General features: G+C 33.5%; 2 protein-coding genes across 3 annotated transcripts in view; one reads left to right on the top strand and one right to left on the bottom strand.

Annotated features, from left to right (window-relative positions):
• TEX9 (testis expressed 9) overlaps positions 1–19,930 on the top strand; it is a 57,800-nt gene extending 37,870 nt beyond the window's left edge. For both annotated transcript variants that reach the window (XM_015596113.2, XM_015596112.2), the window contains 2 exons: positions 18,999–19,133; positions 19,660–19,930. In XM_015596113.2, the coding sequence (XP_015451599.1) occupies positions 18,999–19,133; positions 19,660–19,737 (213 nt within the window). In that variant the 3' untranslated portion in view covers positions 19,738–19,930. The remainder of the gene's footprint in view (positions 1–18,998; positions 19,134–19,659) is intronic.
• Positions 19,518–23,295, bottom strand: part of MNS1 (meiosis specific nuclear structural 1) — a 30,208-nt gene continuing 26,430 nt past the window's right edge. The window contains 3 exon segments of the mRNA XM_006920334.3: positions 19,518–20,803; positions 22,232–22,357; positions 23,280–23,295. The exon segment at positions 23,280–23,295 is cut by the window's right edge and continues 245 nt beyond it. Of these exon segments, the coding sequence (XP_006920396.1) occupies positions 20,711–20,803; positions 22,232–22,357; positions 23,280–23,295 (235 nt within the window). The 3' untranslated portion in view covers positions 19,518–20,710.

Genomic DNA, 23,295 nt, shown 5'->3' with positions numbered 1-23,295 from the left:
ATGTAGCTTGGATTAAACTGTTAGTGGTAGAAATGGAGAGAAAGCAGTATTGAAACATACACCTAGGAGTGAATATCACTAGGATATGATGATGGACTATATATGGGATCATGAGAAAAGGAAGATTAAGGGGGGATGTTTTGACTTCTAGTCTTCAGAACTAGATACGTGGGGCCATTCACTGAAATAAGCAACACTGAAATAGGTTCGAGGAAGAAGACTGAGTTGTTTCAAACCATGTTAAATTTGAAGATACTCCAAGAAATCCAAGGGGGGATATTAAGATTTAGGGGAGAAGCCTGCCCAGAGATTGTAGCAGAAGCCACTAGTGACTAGGAAGACAAGATTAAGAGGAGCGATGCAAGAGCCCGGAGCTGAACCTTGAAAAGTTCCTGTACAATATTTCCAAAGAAGTCATCAACATTGTTGACTACTACTGAGGAGTGGTCAAGTTCTATAAGAACTGAAAAAATTGGCTGGGTTCAGTAACACAGAAGTGACCTTAGAAATGTTTTGGTAGAGTGATAGGGAAGAAGCTAAATTCAAGGGGGATGAAAAATGAACACAAGTGAGAAAATGGAGACAGTGGGTGTATGTAATTCTTTCAAGAAGCTTAGCTAAAGGGTAGAGCTGGAGGGACATAAAGGAATTGAGTGAATTTTTTTTATTGAATTACTTTCCATACAATAAAATGCATATATTTTACATGTATAACTTTATGATTTGGGGCTTTTGTACATCTGTGTAACTATCACTTTAATCAATATATAGAATATTTTCACCACCCCCCAAAAGTAACCTTGTGTCCTTTCCAGGCACTATATCCTCCTCTCAGAGATACTACTGTTCTGATATTCCTGTTCTTGAATTTCATATAAACTGAATTGCACAGAATGTTTTCTTTTGTGATTGACTTCTTTCACTAGGCATAATGTTGAGATTTAGCTGTTGTGAGTTGTTTTTTCCCTTGATCAATCTTGTTAATGCCTTATCAATTAATCTTTTCAAAGAACCAACTTTTGGTTTTCTCTGTTTTGTTTTCTATTTTCACTGAATTCTCCTTATATTCTCCTGTCTAAAAATTAAATTTATTGGGATGACATTGGTTAATAACATTATATAAGTTTCAAGTATACAATTCTATACCACCCAAAATCTAGTCTCAGCATGTATTTGACCTCCTTTACCTTCATCCTCCCCCAATCGCCTTCCTCTCTGATAATCACCACACTATTGTCTGTGTCTCAGTCTGTTTGTTTTGTTTGTTGCTTTCTGTTTTATATCCCCCATATGAGTGAAGTCATATGTTTCCTGTCCTTTTCCATCTGACTTATTTCACTCAGCATGATACTCTCAAGATCCATCCATGTTGTTGCAAATGACAGCGTTTCATTCTTTCTTATGACTGAACAGTATTCCATTGTATGTACTACATCTTCTTTATCCACTCATCTGTCAGAGGACACTAAGGTTGTTTTCATGCCTTTGCTACTGTGAATAATGCTGCAGTGAACATAGGGGTACATATATCTTTATGAATAAATGTTTGCAGATTGTTCTGGTAGATACCCAGAAGAGGGATTGCTGGGTCCCTCTGTGGTAGCTTTATTGTTAATTTTTTGAGGAACTTTCATACTGTTTTCCATAGTGGCTGTACCAATTTACATTCCCACCAGCAGAGGGTTCCTTTTTTCCACATCCTCTCCAGCAGCTGTTTTTGTCTTATTGATAATAGCCATTCTAACAGGTGAGAGGTGGTATCTCATTGTGATTTTGATTTGCATTTCCCTTATAGTTAGTGAATTTGAACATCTTTTCATATGTCTGTTGGCCATTTGTTTGTCTTCTTGGGAAAAGTATCTGTTCAGATCCTCTTCCTATTTTTTAATTGGATTGTTATTTTGTTGAGTTCTGTGTGTTCTTTATATATTTTGTATATTAGCCCCTTATCGGAGGTGATGTTTACAAATATCTTCTCCCATTTGGTTGGTTGCCTTTTTGTTGATGGTTTCCTATGCTATGCAGAAGCTTTTTAGTTTGATGTAGTACCATTCATTTATTTTTGCTTTTACTTCCTTTGCCTTTGGGGTCAAGTTCACAAAAGCCTCTCTGAGACCAAGGTCCATAATTTAGTACCTGTGTATCTTCTATGTATTTTATTGTTTCAAGTCTTATATTTATGTCTTTAATGCATTTTGAATTAATTTTTGTGTATGGTGTCAAATAGCAGTGTAGTTTCATTCTTTTGCATGTGGCTTTCCAATTTTCCCACCACCATTTATTGAAGAGGCTTTCCTTTCTCCATTGTATGTCTTCAGCTCCCTCGTTGAAAATTAGTTTTCCATTTACGTGTTGATTTATTTCTAGGCTTTCATTTCTGTTACATTGGTCTCTGTGTGTGTTTTTCTGCCAGTACCATAATGCTTTGATTATTGTTTCTTTGTGGTATGATTTGAAGTCAGGGAGTGTGACACATTTATTTGCCTTTTCTTAGAATTGCTTTGGCTCTTCGTGGTCTTTTGTGGTTTCATACAAATTTGATTTTTTTTGTTCTATCTCTCTGAAAAAATGTTATTGGGATTTTGATGGAGATTGCATTAAGTCTGTACATTGCTTTAGATAACATGACCATTTTAACTACATTTAACTTCCAATTCATGAACACAAAACATCTTTCTATTCCTTTCAACAGTCTCTTAGTTTTCAGTGTACAGGTCCTTCACTTCCTTTGTTAAATTTATTCCTGGGTATTTTAATCCTTTTTGTTGCAACTGCAAATTGCATTTCTTTTTCTGATATTTCATTGTTGGTATACAGGAATGCAATGGATTTTTGTACATTGATTTTGTATCCTGCAACTTTACTGTTTATTGTTTCTAGATTTTTGGTGGAGTCTTTAGGGTTTTCTATATATAGAATCATGTCAACTATAATAAGAAACAATTTTACGTGTTCATTCTAAATTCGGATGACTTATTTTTATCTCTTGCCTGATTGCTCTGACTAGGACTTCCAGGACTATTTTGAGTAACAGTGGTGAGAATGGGCCTACTAGTCTTGTTCTTGATCTTAGAGGAAAAACTTTCAGTTTTTCACCATTGAATATAATAGTAGCTGAGGGTTTGTCTTTATTATATTGAGGTATATGGTCTTTATTATGTTGAGGTATTCTCCTTTTATACCATTTTATTGAGTATTTTAATCATTAATGTATCTTGTCAAATGCTTTTTCTGCATCTATTGATATGATCATATGATTTTTATTCTTTATTTTGTTAATGTGGTGAATCACATTGATTGATTTCAATATGTTGAACTCCACTTGATTGTGATGTATTATCCTTTTAATGTATTGCTGTATTCGATTTGCTATTATTTTGTTTAGTATTTGTGTATCTATATTCATCAGAGATATTTGACTATAATTTTCTTTGTCCTTGCTAGTTTTTGGTATCAGGGTGATGTTGGCCTCATAACATGAATTAGGAGATTTTGCCTTGTTTTCAGCTTTTTGGAAGTTTGAGAAGGATAGGTGTTAAATAGTCTTTCAATCTGTGGTAGAATTCACAAGTGAAGCCATCTGGTACTGGACTTTTGTTCTTTGTAAGGTTTTCGATGACTTTCGATTTCCTTACTATTGATCAGTCTATTTAGATTTTCCAGTTCTTCATGATTCAGTCTGGGAACGTTATATATTTCAAACAATTTATCCATTTCTTCTAGGTTATTGAATATGGTGGCATATAGCCTTTCATAGTATTCTTGTATAATTCATTGTATTTCTTTGGTATACATTGTAACTTCTCCTTATCATTTCTAATTTTGAGTCTTTTCTCTTTTTCCCTTAGTGAGTCTTGCCAGAGGTTTGTCAATTAATCTTCAAAAAATCAGCTCTTAGTTGTGTTAATATTTTCTACTGTCTTTTTCTCTATTTTGCTTAATTCTGCTCCAAATTTTATTATTATTTTCTTTCTATCAATTTGGGGTTTCATTTGTTCTTTTTCTAGTTCTTTAAAGTAAAATGTTAGATTGAGATTTTCCCTGTTTCTTGAGGTAGGTTTGTAATTCTATAAATTTTCCTCTTAGTACTGCTTTTGTTGCATCCCCAAAATTTTGATACGTCGTATTTTTGTTCTCATTTGTCTCTATGTATCTTTTGATCTCATATTTCTTCTTTGACCCAGTAGTTTTTCAGTAGCATGTTGTTTAATCTCTACATATTTGTTTTTCTCAGCTTTCTTTCTGCAGTTGACTTTGAGTGTCAAACTGTTGTGGTCAAAGAATATGTCGGTATGATTTCAATCTTAAATTTATGGAAGCTAGTTTTGTGCTCTAACATAGTCTGTTCTTGAGAGTGTTCCATATGCACTAAAGAAGAATGTATATTATGATGTTCTAGGATGAAAAGCTCTATAAATATTGATATGTCCATTTGGTCTAATACATCATTTAAGGCTGATATTTATTTATTTATTTTCTGTTTGGATCCATTGCTGTCAATGGGGTATTTAATTGTGTTTTTAATTGTGTTTTTGTCAGTTTCTCCCTTTTGTTCTGATAGTAATTGCTTTATATATTTTGGTTCATATATATTGGATGTACATGTATTGATAAGTTTTATGTCTTCTTGATGTATTGTCTTTATCATTATAAAATGTCTCTCTTGTTACCTTTTTAATCTTGAAATGTATTTTATCTGACATAAATACAGCTACAGCTGCTTCCTCTGGATTGCTTAGAGTATCATCTACTTACTTACTACTGACTCTGTTTATCTTTGTAGCTGAGATGAGTCTCCTTAAGGCAGCATATAGTTGGGTCTTGTTTTTTAAATCCATCTTGCTACTCTGTGCCTTTTAATTGATGAATTCAGTCCATTTACATTTAGATTTATTGATATATGAGGACTTGGTATATGAGATCTATTGATATTTGAGGGCTTCCTATAGCCACTTTTTGTTTTCTAGTTGTTCTATGCCTCGATTGTATCTTTTCCTTGTGTTTCTCTCTGCTGTTTTAGTTTTGTGGTATTCTATGATTTTTTCCCTCCATTTCCTCTTTTATGTAATGTGTCTCCATTCTAGATTTTTGTTTTGTGGTTACCAGTATGTCTACACAGAAAAAAAGTTCCATACATGTAATAGCCTCTTTTCTTCTTATTGCATCTAATCTCCATTGACCTGTGGAAATTCAGTTTTTTCCCCCTCCCCTTTTGTGTTTTTTTTTGTTGTCACAAATTATCCCAATTTATGCTGTGCATTCATTTCCAAATTGCAGTAGCTTTTTTTTTTTAAATGCTTTTACCACCTTTAACCTTTGTTAAAAAGGTGAACAAAAATTGTAATTGCCTGCTTCTGTCTTTGTCATCTCACAGTTTTGTATCCTTTTGCCTTTTGTTTCAGCAACATCCTTTCAGCATGTACTGTAATGCAGGTCTTATAGTGGTAAATCTCCTCAGCTTCTGTTTGTCTGGAAAATCCTTTATTTCCCCATCAAAACTTTGTCAGATATATTATTCTTTGCTGGTGATTTCTCTCTTATAATATTTGAATATTTGATTCCATTCTCTCCTGGCTTGAAGGGTTTCTACTGAAAAACCAGTGATAATCTAATGCGGTTTCTTTTATAGGTTGCTATCTTCTTTTCCCTAACTGCCTTGAGAATCCTTTGTGATTAACTTTTGAGAGCGTTAATATAGTTGCCTTGGACGAGGTCATTTTGCACTGAAATAGTTCTGTTAGCTTCTTGAATTTGAGTGTCCAGCTCCTTCCATGGGTTTGGAAAGTTTCTCATCAATCATATGGTAGTTCCATTTTTAATTTTTGAGCAGCCTCCAAACTGTTTTCTATAGTGATCATACTATGTACAGTCCCACCAACAGTGCACAAAGGGTTTTTTTCCCCCCACATCTTCATCATTTGTTATATGCTGTCTTTTTGATCATAGCCATTCAAAGAGGTGTGAGGTAATATTTTATTGTGGTTTTGATGTGCATTTCCCTAGTGATATTCAGTGATGTTCAGCACCTTTTCATGTACCTGTTGGCTATTTGTATATCTTCTTAAGAAAAATGCATGTTCTGGTCTATCGCCTATTTTTAAATTGGATTATTTGGTTTTTTACTTTTGAGTTGTTAAGAGTTCTTTATACATTTTGAACATTAACCTTTGCAGATATATGGTTTGCAAATATTTTTTCCCATTCTATAGGTTGCCTTTTCATTTTGTTGATTATTTCTTTTGCTGTGAAGAAGCTTTTTATTTGGATGTAATCCTACTTGTTCATCTTTCATTCTGTTGCTTATGCTTTAGCTGTCATATCCAAAATATTATTGCCAAGACCCATGTCAAGAAGCTTTTCTCCTATGTTTCTTCTAGGAGATTTATGATCTGGTCTTACATTTAAGTCTTTAGTCATTTCATGTTAATTTTTGTGGGTAGTGTAAGATAGGAGTCTAGTTTCATTATTTTACGTGTGAATATCCAGTTTTCCCATCACCATTTATTGAAAAGGTTATCCTTTCCCCATTGTGTATTCCTGGCTCCCTTGTCAAATACTAGTTGATCATCTGGTCATGGCTTAATTTCTGGCGTCTTGATTCTGTTTCATTGATTGTGTTTCTGTTTTTATGCCAGTACCATACTATTTTGATATATATAGCTTTTTATGTACCTTGAAATCAGGAAGTGTAGTGTCTTCTCCTTTGTTATTCTTTCTCAGGATTCCTTTGGCTATTTCGAATCTTTTGTAGTTCCATATAAATTTTAGGATTGCTTTTCTACTTCTGTTAAAAAAAAAAAAATGCCACTGGAATCTTGATAAGGATTGCATTGAATCTATAGATGACATAATAGTATGGACATTTTAACAATATTAATTCTTCCCATCCATTAACACAGATTGTTTTTTATTTGAGATTTTTTTATCTTAATGTAGGCATTTATGCAATGTGTTTCCCTTTTAGAACTTCTTTTGCTTCATCCCACAAGTTTTGGACGTTGTTTCCATTTTTATTTGCCTGAAGATGCTTTATTTCCTTTTTAATTTCTTCTTTGATCCATTGATTGTTCACTAGAGTCATGATATCTTTGGCGAAATGTCTGTACAAGTCTTTATTTCATTTAGAATTTTTTTAATGAACTTTAATTTTTAGAAGTTTTAGATTTACATAAAAATTGTGAAGTTAGTATAGTGTTTCTATAATCTACAGTTTCTTTTGCTACTAAGATATACATTAGTATGGTACATTTGTTATGGTTAATAAGTGAATCAACAACATTATTAACTAAAACCATATTTTCATATTTCCTTAGTTTTTCTCTCCTTGATTTATTTTTTTAAATTGAGTCGATTTATTATAAACACATTTTAAAAGTTCTTTATATATCATAACTACATGTCTTTTGTTAGATATATGCTTTGCAAATATCCTTTGCCTTTTATTTTTAACAGTTTTTTTGAAGAACAAAGTTTTAAATTTTAATGAAGACCAATCTATTATTTTTCTTTTACAATTTATGCTTTTTGTGTCCTTTTTAAGAATACTTTGCTAAACTTAAATTATCACTAAGATTTGCTTACAGATGTTTAGAGTTTGAGCTTTTATGTGTAATTGAGTTTTTGTGTATGATATAAAGGTTAGGATTAATTATTGGCATATGTGCAGCGCTATTTGTTCAAAAGGTTATCCTTTCATCATTGAATTGCCATGGCACCTTGTTGAAAATCAGTTGCCCAGATATGTGTGGATCTATTTCTGGAATCTATGTTTTCCATTGATCTGTATGTCTATCTTTATGCTAATAATTCACTATCTTGATTCTTAAACCTTTATAAAAAAATCTTAAAAATCACATAGTATGATTTTGTTCTTTTCATAAACTGCTTGACTATTCTAGGTCCTTTGCACTTACATATACATTTTAGAATCACTTTGCTAGTTTCTAAAAAAAATCCTGTTGGAGTTTTGATTGACATTGCATTGAATCTGTAGACCAATTTGGGGAAAAGTGACATTGTAATATTGTCATTCATATCATGAATAGAGAATATCTGCTTATTTATGCCTTTATTTTCTCTAATCACATTTTTATAGTTTTCAGTATATATATGTCTTGTATATATTTTTCAAAGTTATCTCTTAGTAATTCATTTTTTTATTATAAATTTTTTAAATTCCAATTTCTAGTTGTTGCTAGAATTGAGAAACACAACTTTTTTATACTGAATTTGTATCTTGAAACTTTGCTGAAGTCACTTATTTTAGAGTCTTCAGATTTCTACACAGGCCAAGGATAGTCAAACTTTTTCTGTAATGGACCAGCTAATAACTGTTTTAGGTTTTGTAGGCAACATGTGATCCCTGTTATTCTTCACTGGTTTTCTTTTTTAAAAAAATTTTTGTTTAACTCTTTCAAAAATAAATTCTTAGTTAATGTGGAAAGATTTTAGATTTCAAACTCAATTTCTTTTACTGGCATGGAAATATTCTATATAGAGCTGTTTGTCTCTTATTGTGTGATTTAGGTATGTCTTTTGAGGAATCTGTCCATTTTATGTTGTCAACTTTACTGGCATTTTTTTACATTATTTTTTTATTGTCCTTTGCATAATTGTAGAATTTATAGTGATGTTCCTCTTACATTCTCATGGGATTTTTCCCTCCTTCATTCTTGATATTGATAACTCTTCTTTTCCTAATCAGTCTTACTAGAGGCTTACTAAATCTGGTGTCATTGATTTTCCTCTACTGTTTTTGTTTTTTATTGATTTCTTCTCTTTATTATTTCCTTCCCTCTCTTTACTTTGGGTTCAATTTGTTCTTTTCCTCATTTCTTAAAATGGAAGCAAAGACTACTGATTTGAAACCTTTTTTTCCTAACATAACTAATATTGTAAAGTTTCCTCTACGCATTCCTTTAACTATATCCTACAGATTTTGATTTGTCATATTTCATTCCATTTAGAATACTTTCTAATTTTCTTTTTGATTTCTTTTTTAAATCCTGTTATTTACAAGCACATTACTTCACAAATATTTGTAGATTTTTCCAGACACCTTTCTTAATTTAATTCCATTGTGGACATATAATGTATTTGGTTTTATTTGAATCATTGTAAATTTATAGAGACTTATTTTATGGCCCAGAATATGGTTTATATTGGTAAATGTGTGCCATCTACCCTTGAAAATAATGTATCGTCTGCATTTATTGGGTGGAGTATTCTATAAATATCAATTATTCCAAGATGCTTGATAATATTCATGTCTTCTGTATCTTTACATATTTCCTGTCTACGTGTTCTATCAGTGATTAAGAGAGGGATGCTAATCTTTGAATATAACTGTGGATCTGTTTCCCCTTGTCAATTTTTGCATCAGATACTTTGGAGCCTGTTATTAGATAGATTAACGTTTAAGATTGTTGTTGAATTGTGACATAACTTTATATTGTTGACAAAAGTCTTTGTTCTAATATGTATTTTGTTAGCTATTAGGTAACTTCAGCTTTCTTTTAATTAATGTTAGCTTATCTTTTTCCATCCTTTTACTTGAAACTCTGTTATCTCCTTGTAGGCAGCATATAGTTGTTTCTCTTTTTCTTTTAAAAAAATCCAATCTGACAGTCTCTGACTTTTTAATTGGGATATTTAGACCATTACATTTAATGTGATTATTAACATGTTAGGTTCAATTCTATTACCTTGCTATTTATTTTTTATTCCAATTTTTTTCTTTTGTTTTCTCCTTCTTTTGAATATTTTTAAAATGATTCTCTGTTGTCTTTTTTGGCTCATTATCTCCACTTATTTTATGTGCACATTTTAGTATTTATCATACATATTTTCAACTCGTGTACCTTCAAGTATTATAGCATTTTATAAATAATGTAAGAACCTTTTTGCAGTATACTTCCATTTACTCTCTTCTGGCCTTCTTGCTATTGTCGTCATACATTTTAATTATACAGACTCCACACTACATTGTTTTTCTTTGCTTTAAACAATTTATTCACTTTTTAAATTAAAAAAAAAATTAATTGTGGTATACTACACATAAAATTTACCCTCTTGTTTGTGTGTGTACATTTATTTATTTTCTTTTATTATGGTGACATTAATGAAATCCAATAAGTCTCGAGTGTACGATTCAGTAGTAAATCATATATAGCATTTTGTGTTCACTGCCCATAGTTAGATTTCTGTCACCACATATTTGACCCCTTTTATCCCTACTTCCTCCCCTTTCCCCCACCCTCTGGTAACCACTTATCCCTACTTCCTCCCCTTTCCCCCACCCTCTGGTAACCTATTGTCCATGTGTCTTTGTTTGTCATGTTTGTTTGTTGCTTTTAGATTTATATCACACATATAAGTGATATCATGTGTTTTTCAGCTTTTTCTGTCTGGCTTATTTTGCTTAGCATGATTATCTCAAGATCCATCCATGCTGTCACAAATGACAGTGTTTCCTTTCTTCAAATAGCTGAGTAATATTCCATTGTATATATGTACCACATCTTTATCCAATCAACTACTGTAGGATATTTCAGTTGCTTCCATTTCTTGGCCACCATGAATAATGCTGTTGTGAACATCGGTGTACAAATATCTTAGATTAAATGTTTTCAGGTCTTCAGGATAAATACCCAAAAAAGAGATTGCTGGATCACATGGTAGATCAATTCTTAGTTTTTAAACCAACTTTCATACAGTTTTCTAAGTGGTTTTACCAATTTGCAGTCCCCCCAGCAGTGTATGAGGGTTCCTTTTTCTCCCCATCCTCTCCAACACTTGTTATTACTTGTCCTGTTGTTAATAGCCATTCTAATAGGTGTGAGATGGTATCTCATTGTGGTTTTGATTTGCATTTACCTAATAGCTAGTAAAGTTGAACATCTTTTCATATATTTGTTGGTCACTTGTATGTCTTCTTGGGAGAAGTATCTGTTTAGGTTCTCTGCAAATTTTTTCCTGGATTGTTTGGGATTTTTTTCATAACGAATCGTATGAGTTCCTTGTATATTTGGATATTAGGCCCTTTTTGGAGGTGTTGCTTGCAAATATATTTTCCCATTCGGATGGCTGCCTCTTTGCCTTGTTGGCGGTTTCTTTCACCATGCAGAAGCTTTTTAGTTTGATGTAGTCTCATTCATTTAATTTTGCTTTTACTTCCCTTGCCTTTAAGGTCAAATTCATAAAATCTTTAAGACCAAGGTCCATGAATTTAGTTCCTGTTTTTCTATGCAATTTCTTGTTTCAGGTCTTATATTCAGGTCCTTAATCCATTTTGAGTTAATTTTGGTGTGTGGTGATAGACAACAGTGTAGTTTCTATCTTTTGCAGTGGCTCTCCAGTTTTCCCAGCACCATTTATTGAAGAGGCTTTCCTTTCTCCATTGTATGTTTTTAGCTCTTTTGTCAGAATATTTGTGCCTATAAATGGGGGTTTATTTCTGGACTCTGAATTCTGTTCCACTATTCTGTGTGTCTTTTCTGCCAATACCATGCCGTTTTGATTACTGTTGCTTTGTAGTATAATTTGAAGTTGGGCAGAGTGATGCCTCCAGCCTTGTTCTTTTTTCTCAAGATGGCTTTGGTGCTTTAGGGTCTTTCGTGCTTCCATACAAATCTGATGATTTTTTTGTTCTATTTCTTTAAAAAATCATTATATAGGTCCTTCACATGTTTCATTAGGTTTATTCCTAGGTACTTTATTCTTTTTGTTGCAGTTGCAAAAGGAATTATTTTTCTATCTAGAGACTTTATTTGCTTATTGTTTCTAGTAGTGTTCTTTTGGAGTCTTTAGGGTTTTCTATATAGAGAATCAATATTCTTCCTTTCCTATTTGGATGCCTTTTCTTTCTCTTGCCTGATTGCACTAGCTAGGACCTCCAATGTTATATGGAATAACAGTGGTGATAGTGGACAGCGCTGTCTTGTTCCTGAACTTAGAAGAAAAGTTTTTAGTTTTCCACCATTAAGTATAATGCTGGCTGAAGGTTTGTCATATATGGCCTTTATTATGTTAAGCTACTTTCCTTCTATACCTATTTTTGTAAGTGTTTTGATCATAAATGGATGTTGTATCTTGTCAAAAGGCTTTTCTGCATCTATTGATATGATCATATGATTATTATTTTGTTTATATGGTATAGCACATTAATTGACTTGCATATGTTAAACCATCCCTTTGCCCCAGGATGAACCCCACTTGATCATGATGTATGTTTTTAATTTGTTGTTGTATGCAGTTTGCTAGTATCTTATTTAGGATTTTTGCATCTGTGTTCATAAGAAATATTGGTTTGTAGTTTTCTTTTTTTTGTGTTATCATTACCAGGTTTTGTGTCAGGGTAATATTGGTCTCATAAAGTGAATTAGGAAGTATTGCCTCCTCTTAAATTTTTTGGAAGAGTTTGAGGAAAATAGGTATTAAATCTTCTTTGAATGTTTGGTAGAATTCACTGGTGAAGCCATCTGGTTTTTAATGATTGTTTCAATTTCCATACTGCTGATAGTTCTATTTAGATTTTCCAGTTCTTCTTGATTCAATCTAGTAAGATTGTATTTTTCTAAGTACAGTCTAGGAAGGTTGTATTTTTCTAAGTACTGGTCTATTTCTTCTAGGTTATTAAATTTAGTGTTATATACTTTTTATAGTATTCTAATATGATCCTTTGTATTTCTGCAATGTCAGTCATAATTTCCTCTTTTATCCCTGATTTTGTTTGTGTCCTTTCTCTTTTTTATTTAGTAAATCTAGCCAGGGGGTTGTCAATTTTATTAACCTTCTCAAAGAACCAGCTCTTTGTTGCATTTACTTTTTTCTATTTGTTGTTGTTGTTTTGTTCTCAATTTCATTTAATTCTCTAATTATGATTATTTCTTTCCTTCTGATTTTAGGATTCATTTGTTCTTTTTCTAGTTTTTTAAGATGAAGTATTAGGTTGTTTATTTGGACTTGTTCTTGTGTTTTTGAGGTAGGCCTGTAATGATATGAAGTTTCCTCTATGACCACTTTTGCTTTTTGCCGTGTCCCAAGTTTTGCTAACGTTGTAGTATCATTTTCATTCGTTTCTATGGATCTCTTGATCTCTTTCTTTCTTCTCTGACCCAGTCATTCTTTAGTAGCATGTTGTTTAATCTCCATGTGTTTGTGGTTCTTCCCGCTTTCTTTTTACAGCTGACCTCCAGTTCAAAGAATTATGCTGAGAATATGGTTATTGTGATTTCAACCCTCTTATATTTGTTGAGGTTATCTCTGTGTCCCAGTATGTGGTCAGTCCTTGAAAATATTCCACGTGCACTAGAGAAGAATGTATAAGCAGCTTTTTTTGAGATGAAAGGCTCTATAAATGTCAATTATATCCAGTTCGTCTAATGTGTCATTTAAGGATGTTATTTCTTTATTGATTTTGTTGGATTGTCCGTACATATCCAACAGTGCAATATTTAGGTCCCCTACTATGATATTGTTTTGTTCTGTTTCTCCTTTTAGTTCTGTTAGTACTTGCTTTGTACATTTTGGGGCTCCCTGATTGGGAGCATAGGTTTTAATAAGTGTTATGTCTTCTTGGTGTATGATTCCCTTTCTCATTACGAAGTGTCCCTCAGTCCATTCGTCTGATATTAGTACTGCTACTCTCTTGTCTGAATGCCATTTGCTTGAAATGTCATTTTCAACCCTTTCACTTTGTGTCTGTATGTCTTTAGAACTGAGATGTGTCTCTTGGAGGCAGCATATGGTTGGCTTTTGTTTTTTGATCCAATCTACAACTCTGCCTTTTTATTAGTGAGTTCAGTCAATTTAAATTTAGGGTAATTATTGAAATAGGAGGTCAGTCTTCTTATAGCCATCTTATCTTTTGTTTTCTAGTAGCTTGGTGTTTCTATTGCTTCCTTGTCCTTGTGTTTCCATTTTTTTAATTTGGTTTATTTTTGTGGGTTTTCCCTCTGCTCCTTCTTGTTTTATGTTATATATTTCAGTTCTGAATCTTTGGCATGTGTTTACCATTATGAATATGTAAAGGATATATATATATTAGTCCATTTTCTTCTGCGTGTGCCTTATCTCCATTCCCCTTTGTGAATGCGGACCTTTGAATCCTCCCTTTTTGTTATTGTTGTCTCAAATTGTCCCTATGTATGCTGAATGTTCATTTTTATCTTGCAATACCAATTCTTATTGTTTAAGCTTATAATGCCCTGTTCTTGATAAGGGTTGCACTACTCTGCTTCTGTCTGCCTGCCAGTCGCCTTACTCGTAGTTATGTATTTTTTTTGTCATTTTGTTTAGGTGGGTTGACCCCTTTCAGTATTTCCTATAATGCAGGCCTCATAGTGGAGAATTCTCTCAACTTTTGTATGTCTGTAAAGGTCTTTATTTCTCTTTCATCTCTAAAGGAGAGCTTTGCCAGATACATTATTCTTGGTTGGTAATTCTTTTCATTTAATAGTTGGAATGTTTGGTTCCATTTTTTTCTTATAAGATTTGTGCTGAGAAGTCTGAATAGTCTAAAGGGTTTTCCTGGTTTCCCTGGTTTTCTTGAAAAATCTTTGTCATTAGTTTATGATCATTTTAATATAATGTGTCTTGGATAGGCCTTTTTGGGTGTTCATTTAGTTCTTAGATTTGAAGCTCCAGTTCATTCCTTAGATTTGGGAAATTCTTGTCAACTATTTGTCTGAATATGCTGATCCCTTCTTTTCTTTTCCTTCTGGAATAGCCATTATTCTTGTTTCCTTTCCTGATGCTGTCAGCTAGTTCTTATATTTCTCTTTCATTAATTTTCATTTTTCTTTCATTTTTCTTCTTTCTTCTGAATTATTTCTAGATTTCTATCTTCAATATCACTTATCCTTTCCTCTATTTGGTCAACTCTGTTTCCTAAGCTTGCTACTTCATTTTTTACTGCATAGTGTGTTCATCTCCAGAAGTTCTTTTTGGTTCTTTTTTAGGGTTTCAGTCTCCTTGGTAAAAACTTCATTCTGCTGTTCTGATTTTTTTCTCAACTCCTGGAATTGTTGAGCTGAGTTATTTTAGATCTTATTGAGTTTTTGCAGAAGTACAATCCTGAATTCTTTGCCACTTAAGTTGCATATTTCTATGTTTTTAAGCGTATTCTCTGAAGATTTTTCTTTCTTTCTGAGCTGCCTTGTCACTTTGGTTCTCTATGGTGTTCGATGGACTATTTCTCCACCTGGGCATTAATGGGAGTGAATTCTTTTTTTTTTTTTTTCCTCAGGAAGATTTACTAAATAGAGGTCTCTCTTTAGCCTGTAGCTAAGGTGTTTTTCTTTTGATTTCTAGTAGGTGGCGTCCAAGCCTCTTGGATCCCTGTTTTGAGACAGTGATGCCTTTTTATCCTATAAATATTCAATCACAGTTTCTACTCTAAGTCTCAGTCCCTGTCAATGTTAGCAACAGTTTTGGTAGCATTTGCTCAGATTCCCCTAGGGCTTCATGGTGTTTCGTCTTGGAGAATATGAGGTGGAGAGAAAGTGTGCTCTGGATTGGTGGGTGGGGGTTGCTGCTAGTCTCCATGTCTCAGCCTTATACTTTAGAGCTGTGGCTACTAAGACCCAGCTGTTGCCCTTCTGCACTTGGTTCCTGCTTTGCTTTCTGTCCTGATCCCTGGACTCCACTATGTGGAGCTCACAGATCCCTCAGGCAGGGCTGTTCAAGTAACCAGCCACACCTTCTTCCCTTGCAAGAAGCGCTCTGGCTGCAAGAGGCAGCTTCTTTGTTCCTCTCAATCTACCCCCCAAGACTCCCATGCTTCTATAACTTCTAGAAGTGCTTAGGCGCAGATCACTTGCTCAGATGTGCTTGTGTGCAAGTTGGGTGTTATTCAGTTTTAGATGATCAGCTTACTATTTCAAGAGGAGAGATCCGGGGACATCTCTCACTCTGCTATGATTCTGACGTCACTCTACCCTCGTGTTTTTAAGTATACAATTCAGTAGTGTTACATATATTCACACTGTTGTGCAACCAAACACCAGCACTCTTTTTTCATCTTGCAAAAACTGAAACTCTTAAGTCCATTGAACAACAATTCCCCATTCTTCTCTCAACTCCTGGCAAACACCATTCTACTTTCCGTCTCTATGATTTTGACTACTCTAGATATCTTACATAAGTGGAATCATATAGTATTTGTCTCTTTGTGACTGGCTTATTTCACTTAGTATAATGTCTGTAACGTTGATCCATGTTGTAGCATGTGTCAGAATTCCTTTTTAAGGCTGAATAATATTCCATTATATGTATATCTATATTTTGTTCATTGGTTGATGGACACTTGGGTTGCTTCCACCTTTTGGGTACTGTGAATAATGCTGCTATAAACTTGGGTGTACAAATACCTCTTATTTGTACCCAATTATTTTGGGTATATACCCAGACGTGGGATTGCTGGATCATATGATAAATCTTTTTCAATTTTTTGAAGAACTACCATACTGTTTTTCCATAATGGCTTAACTATTTTATATCCACACCAATTGGGCACAAGGATTCATATTTCTTCATATCCTCACCAACACTTGTTATTTTCTGGTTTTTTGATAGTACTCACCCTAAGGTTTATTAGGTGGTGTCTCATTGTGGCTTTGATTTGCATTTCCCTAAAGATTACTGCTTGTTAGCCATATCTTTTTGGAAAAATGTCCATTCAAGTCTTTTGCCCGTTTTTTGTTTTTTGATATTGATTTGTATGAGTTCTTTATATATTCTGGATATTAACTCCTTATCAGATACATGATTTGCAAATATTTTCTATTCTATAGGTTTCCTTTTCACACTGTTGTCCTTTGATGTAGTCCAGTTTATCTTTTGTTGTCTGTGCTTTGTCATCATACCAAGAAATCACAACCAAATCCAATGTCATGAACCATTTCCCTGTGTTTTCTAATTCATAGTTTCAAGGTTTACATTTAGATCTTTGACCAAATTTGAGTTAAGTTTTGTATAGAGTATTAGATGGGGGGGTACAACTTCATTCTTTTACACTGAGATATCCAGTTTCCTAGCAGTTTAAGAGGCTGTCCTTTACCAGTGAATGGTCCTGGCACCCTTGTCAAAAATCATTTGATCTTATATGTGAAGATTTATTTCTGGACTATTTCATTGGTCTATATGTCTTTATGCTAGTACCACTGTTTTGATTACATTAGCTTTGAAATGTTTTGATATTAAGAAGTGAGAGACCTCTACTTTTGTTATTCATTTTCAAGATTATTTAGCTATTTTTGGGCCCTTGAGATTTCATATGAATGTTAGGATGGCTCTTTATATTTCTGTAAAATACGCCATTGGAATTTTGATAGGAATTGCACCAAATCTGTAGATCTCTCTACATGTAATGTAGTTGGTCTTGTTTTTATTAATCCATCCATATTGCAAGTAATCACTATAATAGGGAAGAACTTCCTGTTGACATTTTGTTAATTTTTTTCTCTATGTCTTAAAAGCATTTTTGTATCTCATTTAAATGTCTTAATTTCCTAAGAGTCCTCCTCAGTCTGCTTATTTTCAGAGCCTTAGATGTTGTGTTTTATTCCTCTGCCCATAATCTCCTGCCTCTAGGCAGCTGTGGTTCTGTAGACCTCTGCAGCCCTCATGTGTCCAGCAGGACCCACCGCTGCTTTCAGCAGCCTCCAAGCTGCTATCCAAATTATGCCACCATTCCATCAGTGCTCTGAGTCAGGCAAGACAGAAACCAGTCCCTTAGACAGCCCTCAGACAAGTCAGAACATAACAACCAAGTTCTACTTTTCTTTCCATCCCAAGGGAGGATCTGAAAACTAAGAGGCTTCTATTATGCCTGGGAGGTGAAAGGGGGAACATAAATGCCATGAAATCTTCTACTTTGAATGTGGCTTTTGCTTGGTTGCTGCTGCTTAATTGGCTTCTAGAGGCCTCATAATGCTACACTGGTCTGTATAGTCAGTATTTCCATGGGTGTTCCTTGGGGAACAAGGGCCCAGATCTCCCTACTCTATTTTGCTGACATCACTCTCAATTATTTTTTAAAGAAATTAAAAATATATTTACCATGTTGCTATTTCTGGTACTTCGTGTGTGTATGTGATTCAGATTTCCTTCTGGTACTTCCTTTTGCATGAGATTAACATTTTTAAGTATAGCAGCTTCCTTGAATAATGTTTCATTATGTTAATGAGATGCCTTAAGTACTTAACTCTTATATCAATTAGCCTATGCTGAAATTGGTTTTGTTATATTATCATTTCACTTAAAGTCACAGAACCTGTTGATGACATTGAAGACTTACTGTATAAGATCTTTCTGTACTTAGTAACTGCTGCTGACCTGTCTTAAAATTTACCGATCCTCTTTCTGCATTGTCTAAATTACTTCAGAGCTCATCCACGTAATTTCTACCAGGACTACAAACTCGGTCTTCCATCTTGGGCAGTGGTAGAATTCTTTCCTCGGCTCTTTAGACCACAGCTGTTGCCTTCACTGGGTTCCTTGGAATCTCACTCTACACACAGTATTTAGGTGTCTGCAGATTTTAGGGGCTCTTTTCTTACCTGGAAATTTCTACCACCCCAGCAGCTCTACTGTCTCATTTCTGAGCCCAATAAGACTGCTGCTTTTTGCTTCAGGTCTATTTCCTGTGAACCCATGAACTGGAAAGTGCTCTCAGAAGCCAGCTGAATGTGGGTCTCAACCAATATGCTTTATTTTTTTTTCAAGGATCGTATCACCTCCAGTTTCTGCTTATTAACTATTTATCTGTGCTTTCAAATGTTTTTAAAAATTGTGTCCAGAATTTCTATTTTCTACTATCAGGAGAATTCATTTTTCAAACTGTGAGACCTATGCATCATAAAAGTTATCAAAGAGAACTTTACCAAAAATTTTATATATCAGTTAAGAAATGGTTTTATTGCTGATGTGATGATAGTTTTTATAATTCTTCCATTAAAAGACTACAAAAGTATATGGTATTTTTTTTCCTTTTGCAGGATATAGCAACTGAAGAACACAAAAAAATCGAAGCATTAAAATCAGAAAACAAGAAGCTAGAAAAACAAAAAGGAGAATTAATGATAGGGTTTAAGAAGCAATTAAAATTAATTGATGTTTTAAAAAGGCAGAAGGTGAGTCTACCCTAAAAAAGTTAAACCATATGTTTAATCTCCATATGACATATATAAGATTTATATATAATGTCACCCAAGCAAATAGACATTTTCATGCAAGCAAATTAATAGTGTGAAAAATGAGACTGGTAAATACAGTTAGAATACTCTAACTGTATTTACAAAATGCCATATACAAAAATAGCTGTTATCTTAGGGGATGGGTTTGCCTCTTGATTCCAAACCACTACTGTTCCATCCTCTACATGAGTTACTTGGTAGTAAGAGGAATTCATTTTTCTGCCACTTTTTGCAAAGGGTAGGTGCTAGCACTATTAATTGTTCTCATAGTAGTTTGGTGCAGTACCACCACTGGACAAAAAGGTGACCCGTGAATATAACTACCATTTCAAATATGTTTATTGGATTTAGAATACACAGTTCTACAATAGCTTACAATTTGATAGCATATTCTACACACAAATTTTCTGTGGTCTACTCTTAATACTAAATTAGACAGTATTGATTTTTTTTTTTAAAACAGATGCATATTGAAGCTGCCACGATGCTGTCTTTCACTGAAGAGGAGTTTCTAAAGGCACTTGAATGGGGAAATCCTTAAATGGTCTTTACTTAGTCTCTATAATCAACAGTATGTAATGAATATACATTTTAACTTGTAATGGTTTGAATTATTTTTACTCTTAAGCAATGACTATATTTGATAATGAAATTAAAACAATTCCAAAGAATTCCTTATTTAGGTTGGGGGGAAATATAAAATAAATAAAAATTTAACTTTTGATTCTTTCTTATGACCTACTAGCCCTTTCTCAACTACACTTGAATAGAAAATTTTACGTTTTGGAACTTTAGCTCTACTTCATAAATGGTAGTTTATCTGAAATTGCTTTTAATTTCTTGACAATTAAGCACATTACTTTTCTTCTCCCTTACAAAAGACATAAAAGTTACTTTTAAAAATACTTAATGTTTAAAAACAATGTGAAGATTTCACTTTGTATTAGTTTGCTAGGGTTGCCATAGCAAATTGTCTTACAGTTCCGACGGCTGGAAGGCTGAGGGCATGGTGTTGGCTTCTTCTGAGGCCTTGGCTTTTGGATGGCTGTCTGCTCCCCATGTTGTCACATGCTCAGAAAGATGCTTTAAACCAAAATTAATTCTAAACACTTATTTCCCTAGCCAAATGATAGTAAAGTTCCTAGAGTTCTAAACAGAGTACTGTAGCCCAAATGGGGATACATAAAATCTGAACAGTAGCAGTGGTATGGAGAAGTTAGGCCAAACCTAGACTACTCTATGTTTATATATAGAATGCTGTAATATGGTATAGAACTCAAATATTCATATTATCAATACAAAAACACTATGACTGAAAGCAATTTTTCAGTTAAAAGTATTCAGGATTTTAATTATCAGAAAGCATGTTTTCTTATAGATAATTGTTTACAATTAGATGTATCTTAGAAAATCCAAAAAGACAATGGAGTCCTAACACTGAACTGGAAAACAAGAGTTACACTGACATCTAGTGGTAACATGCAAGAGAACCCAGGTTTTACCACATCTTGTTATCACTTCTCTTCACAAATTTCACTCCTTTTCTGATATGCTTTCCTAAACTCTTCACCGAGCATATCAATATCATCTTCTTTTTTGAACACTCCCTACAAGAAAAATATTTTGTTACTTTGAATGCCAGAATATATCATTAATGCTTATATATAGATGTGAAATTTGTAGTTATCTCCAAGATTTATGAAAATCATTTTCTGAAATTACAACTTGATGTATATATTGAATATTCTTAGACTAACCTAATTTCTGATTTATCAGTTCCAATGTCAAAAGTGTCACAGGAGTCTGGACTCTTCTACTTTACTATTATAAGTACTACTGCTTAGATTGGGTGAATGGGAAAGAATTTATACTATACCCTACCCTTGTCTGGAAACAGCCCTACAATATGATATGAGGGGACAGGGTGATGAGACTGAGCTTTGCCAGATCCATGCATGGGAGTGGCTCTTGCCTCAGTTCTATGGCTAATCACCAAACATTCAATCTTGTAGGAAAGAATCCAGGTTTGGAGTTAAGCCATTTAAACTAGCCCTTTGAAATTCTCTCTTCTTTTCCCTTACAGTAAAAGGCTCTTTAAAATCAACTGAACTTAAGTATGTATTTATAATTAAAGGATCTAAAGAATAATTTAGGTCAGTCGGGCCCATCAGAACCTAAAGGATAAAAGTTACTTTAGGATATCTGGTTTACTAGACTCTTCATCTCCACAATTATTTCCAAAAAAAAATATCTAAGCCTCAAGACTCTCCAAGAATGTGTAGTCTATTTCATGGATTTTATCAATTCCATATGGCTTTTTTTCATTAATACATCATTTTGTATTCATTAATCCTGTTTAAACAATTAAACTATAAGGTCCTGTGGGCAATAATTACTTGTTTCTCTTTTTCCTTCCTTACTTAGCACTGGACTAAATACAAAAGATGCACTCAATTCTTCTAATTTAATATCAAATGGCATAATTTCTATATTATGCCATGAAGGATGGAAACTATTTACATGAGTTCAGATGTTTACAGGGCCTATGAAACTCAGTTGTTATAGTCACAGTATTTCAGATGTACATGAAAATTTGCTATCTTCTGGAAGAACTTTTAAAAACAGGTTACCTAGTTATAACACAACCTCTTATTGTAGAGCAGTTCTATCACAGACTCAGTTCAAGCATGTATCTGTTATTGGTATTAATGACATGCAAGGAAAATCTTGTAATCAGTATCACCTTTGAGAAACAAAGTCTCACAATTGCTTTAGGGTAGTTTAGTTTTAGACCTCTTACACTGAAAGGGGAGAAAAGAATCACTAAAATTTAATTTCAATAAATCTAGCTCATACTTCTAAAAATGTGCCAAGACTAACTCATTTTAGAGCTGTTCAGTGACTGGCTAAGATCCCACTGCTGCCTGGTAACAGCAAGAAGCGAGCAAAACCCAGGCCTTCGGTAACCCTAATACCATAGTTTTCCCCACTGGTAGAGGTCATGAGGAACCCATTTCGAGTTAAATCTCACTTACTTTAGGGAGATAGCCTAATAATTTTGTAGCATGTTCTTTGAGAAGTTTCAGTCTTTCTTCTTCAATAATTGCATTAATACATCCTTGTCTTCTTTGCTGCAACTGCCATTCTTCCAGTTCATGTTGCTGGAAATTTAAGTCAAATTTTACTAATTATCACGAAATACATTAACCTTTTAAGAAGTTATCAAAACTTACCCTTACAATGAATTAGATAAAATTGATGAACATTTATTGACACTTCAAAGGACACCAGGTGGTATATACATATTATATATACATATCTTTTGCAGTCACTATTCCTTTAAAGTTACAAAGAACAGTAGTTACGACTGTTTTAGGGAGATTTAGGGATTTTAGGGAGACAAGTACATATTTTCAGGACACATCTTCCTAACCCAAGAAGAAATGTTCAAAGAAGTCATTTCATAATTAATTCAACAAATATTTATTGAATGCTTACCCTATGGTAAGCAGTTTGCAGTGTCGGACCAAAAAAAGTGGGTAAAACATAATAGGGATATCTAAAAGATATTTTCATATACATCAAATTTTTAAAAGCCTGTATGAAGCACAAAAGTACCAGCAAGAGTTATACAGGGAGAACCAGTATTTCTTAGGAAAGAGTTCTGAATACTCGATCACACCAAAATTCTGAGCCATATGATATGGAAGAGAAGACTAGTTTTAAAAAGTGTTAGGGCTTAAAAGATCACTTATGAAAATGTATCCCAAAAATCCTGTTGGATACGGAAGGATGCTAAAAGGAAGACCACTGAAATAGTGAATTTCAGCTAAGAATTAGGTTAAAGTAGTATTAATGCAAAGCTTTTCTATGAAATAACTAATTTATTATGGTCACTATTTCTTCAGACCACTCCTTGTCAAAGTCATGGAAACCAGAAAGGAAAAAAAATATATATATATCATATGATTAGTAAACAGATATCTAACATTATCTGGCACATCAAAGGTTCTCAGTTAAATGTTTAGTGGATGAATACATGAGCCAGTTGCCGTTTAATGACCAAAAAACAAAACAAAACACTTACTTTGTCTGCAAG

The sequence above is a fragment of the Pteropus alecto genome, unplaced genomic scaffold, assembly GCF_000325575.1.
Source record: "Pteropus alecto unplaced genomic scaffold, ASM32557v1 scaffold86, whole genome shotgun sequence".
In the NCBI taxonomy this organism is placed as follows: Eukaryota; Metazoa; Chordata; class Mammalia; order Chiroptera; family Pteropodidae; genus Pteropus; species Pteropus alecto.
This window is presented reverse-complemented; position numbering and strand designations above follow the sequence as displayed.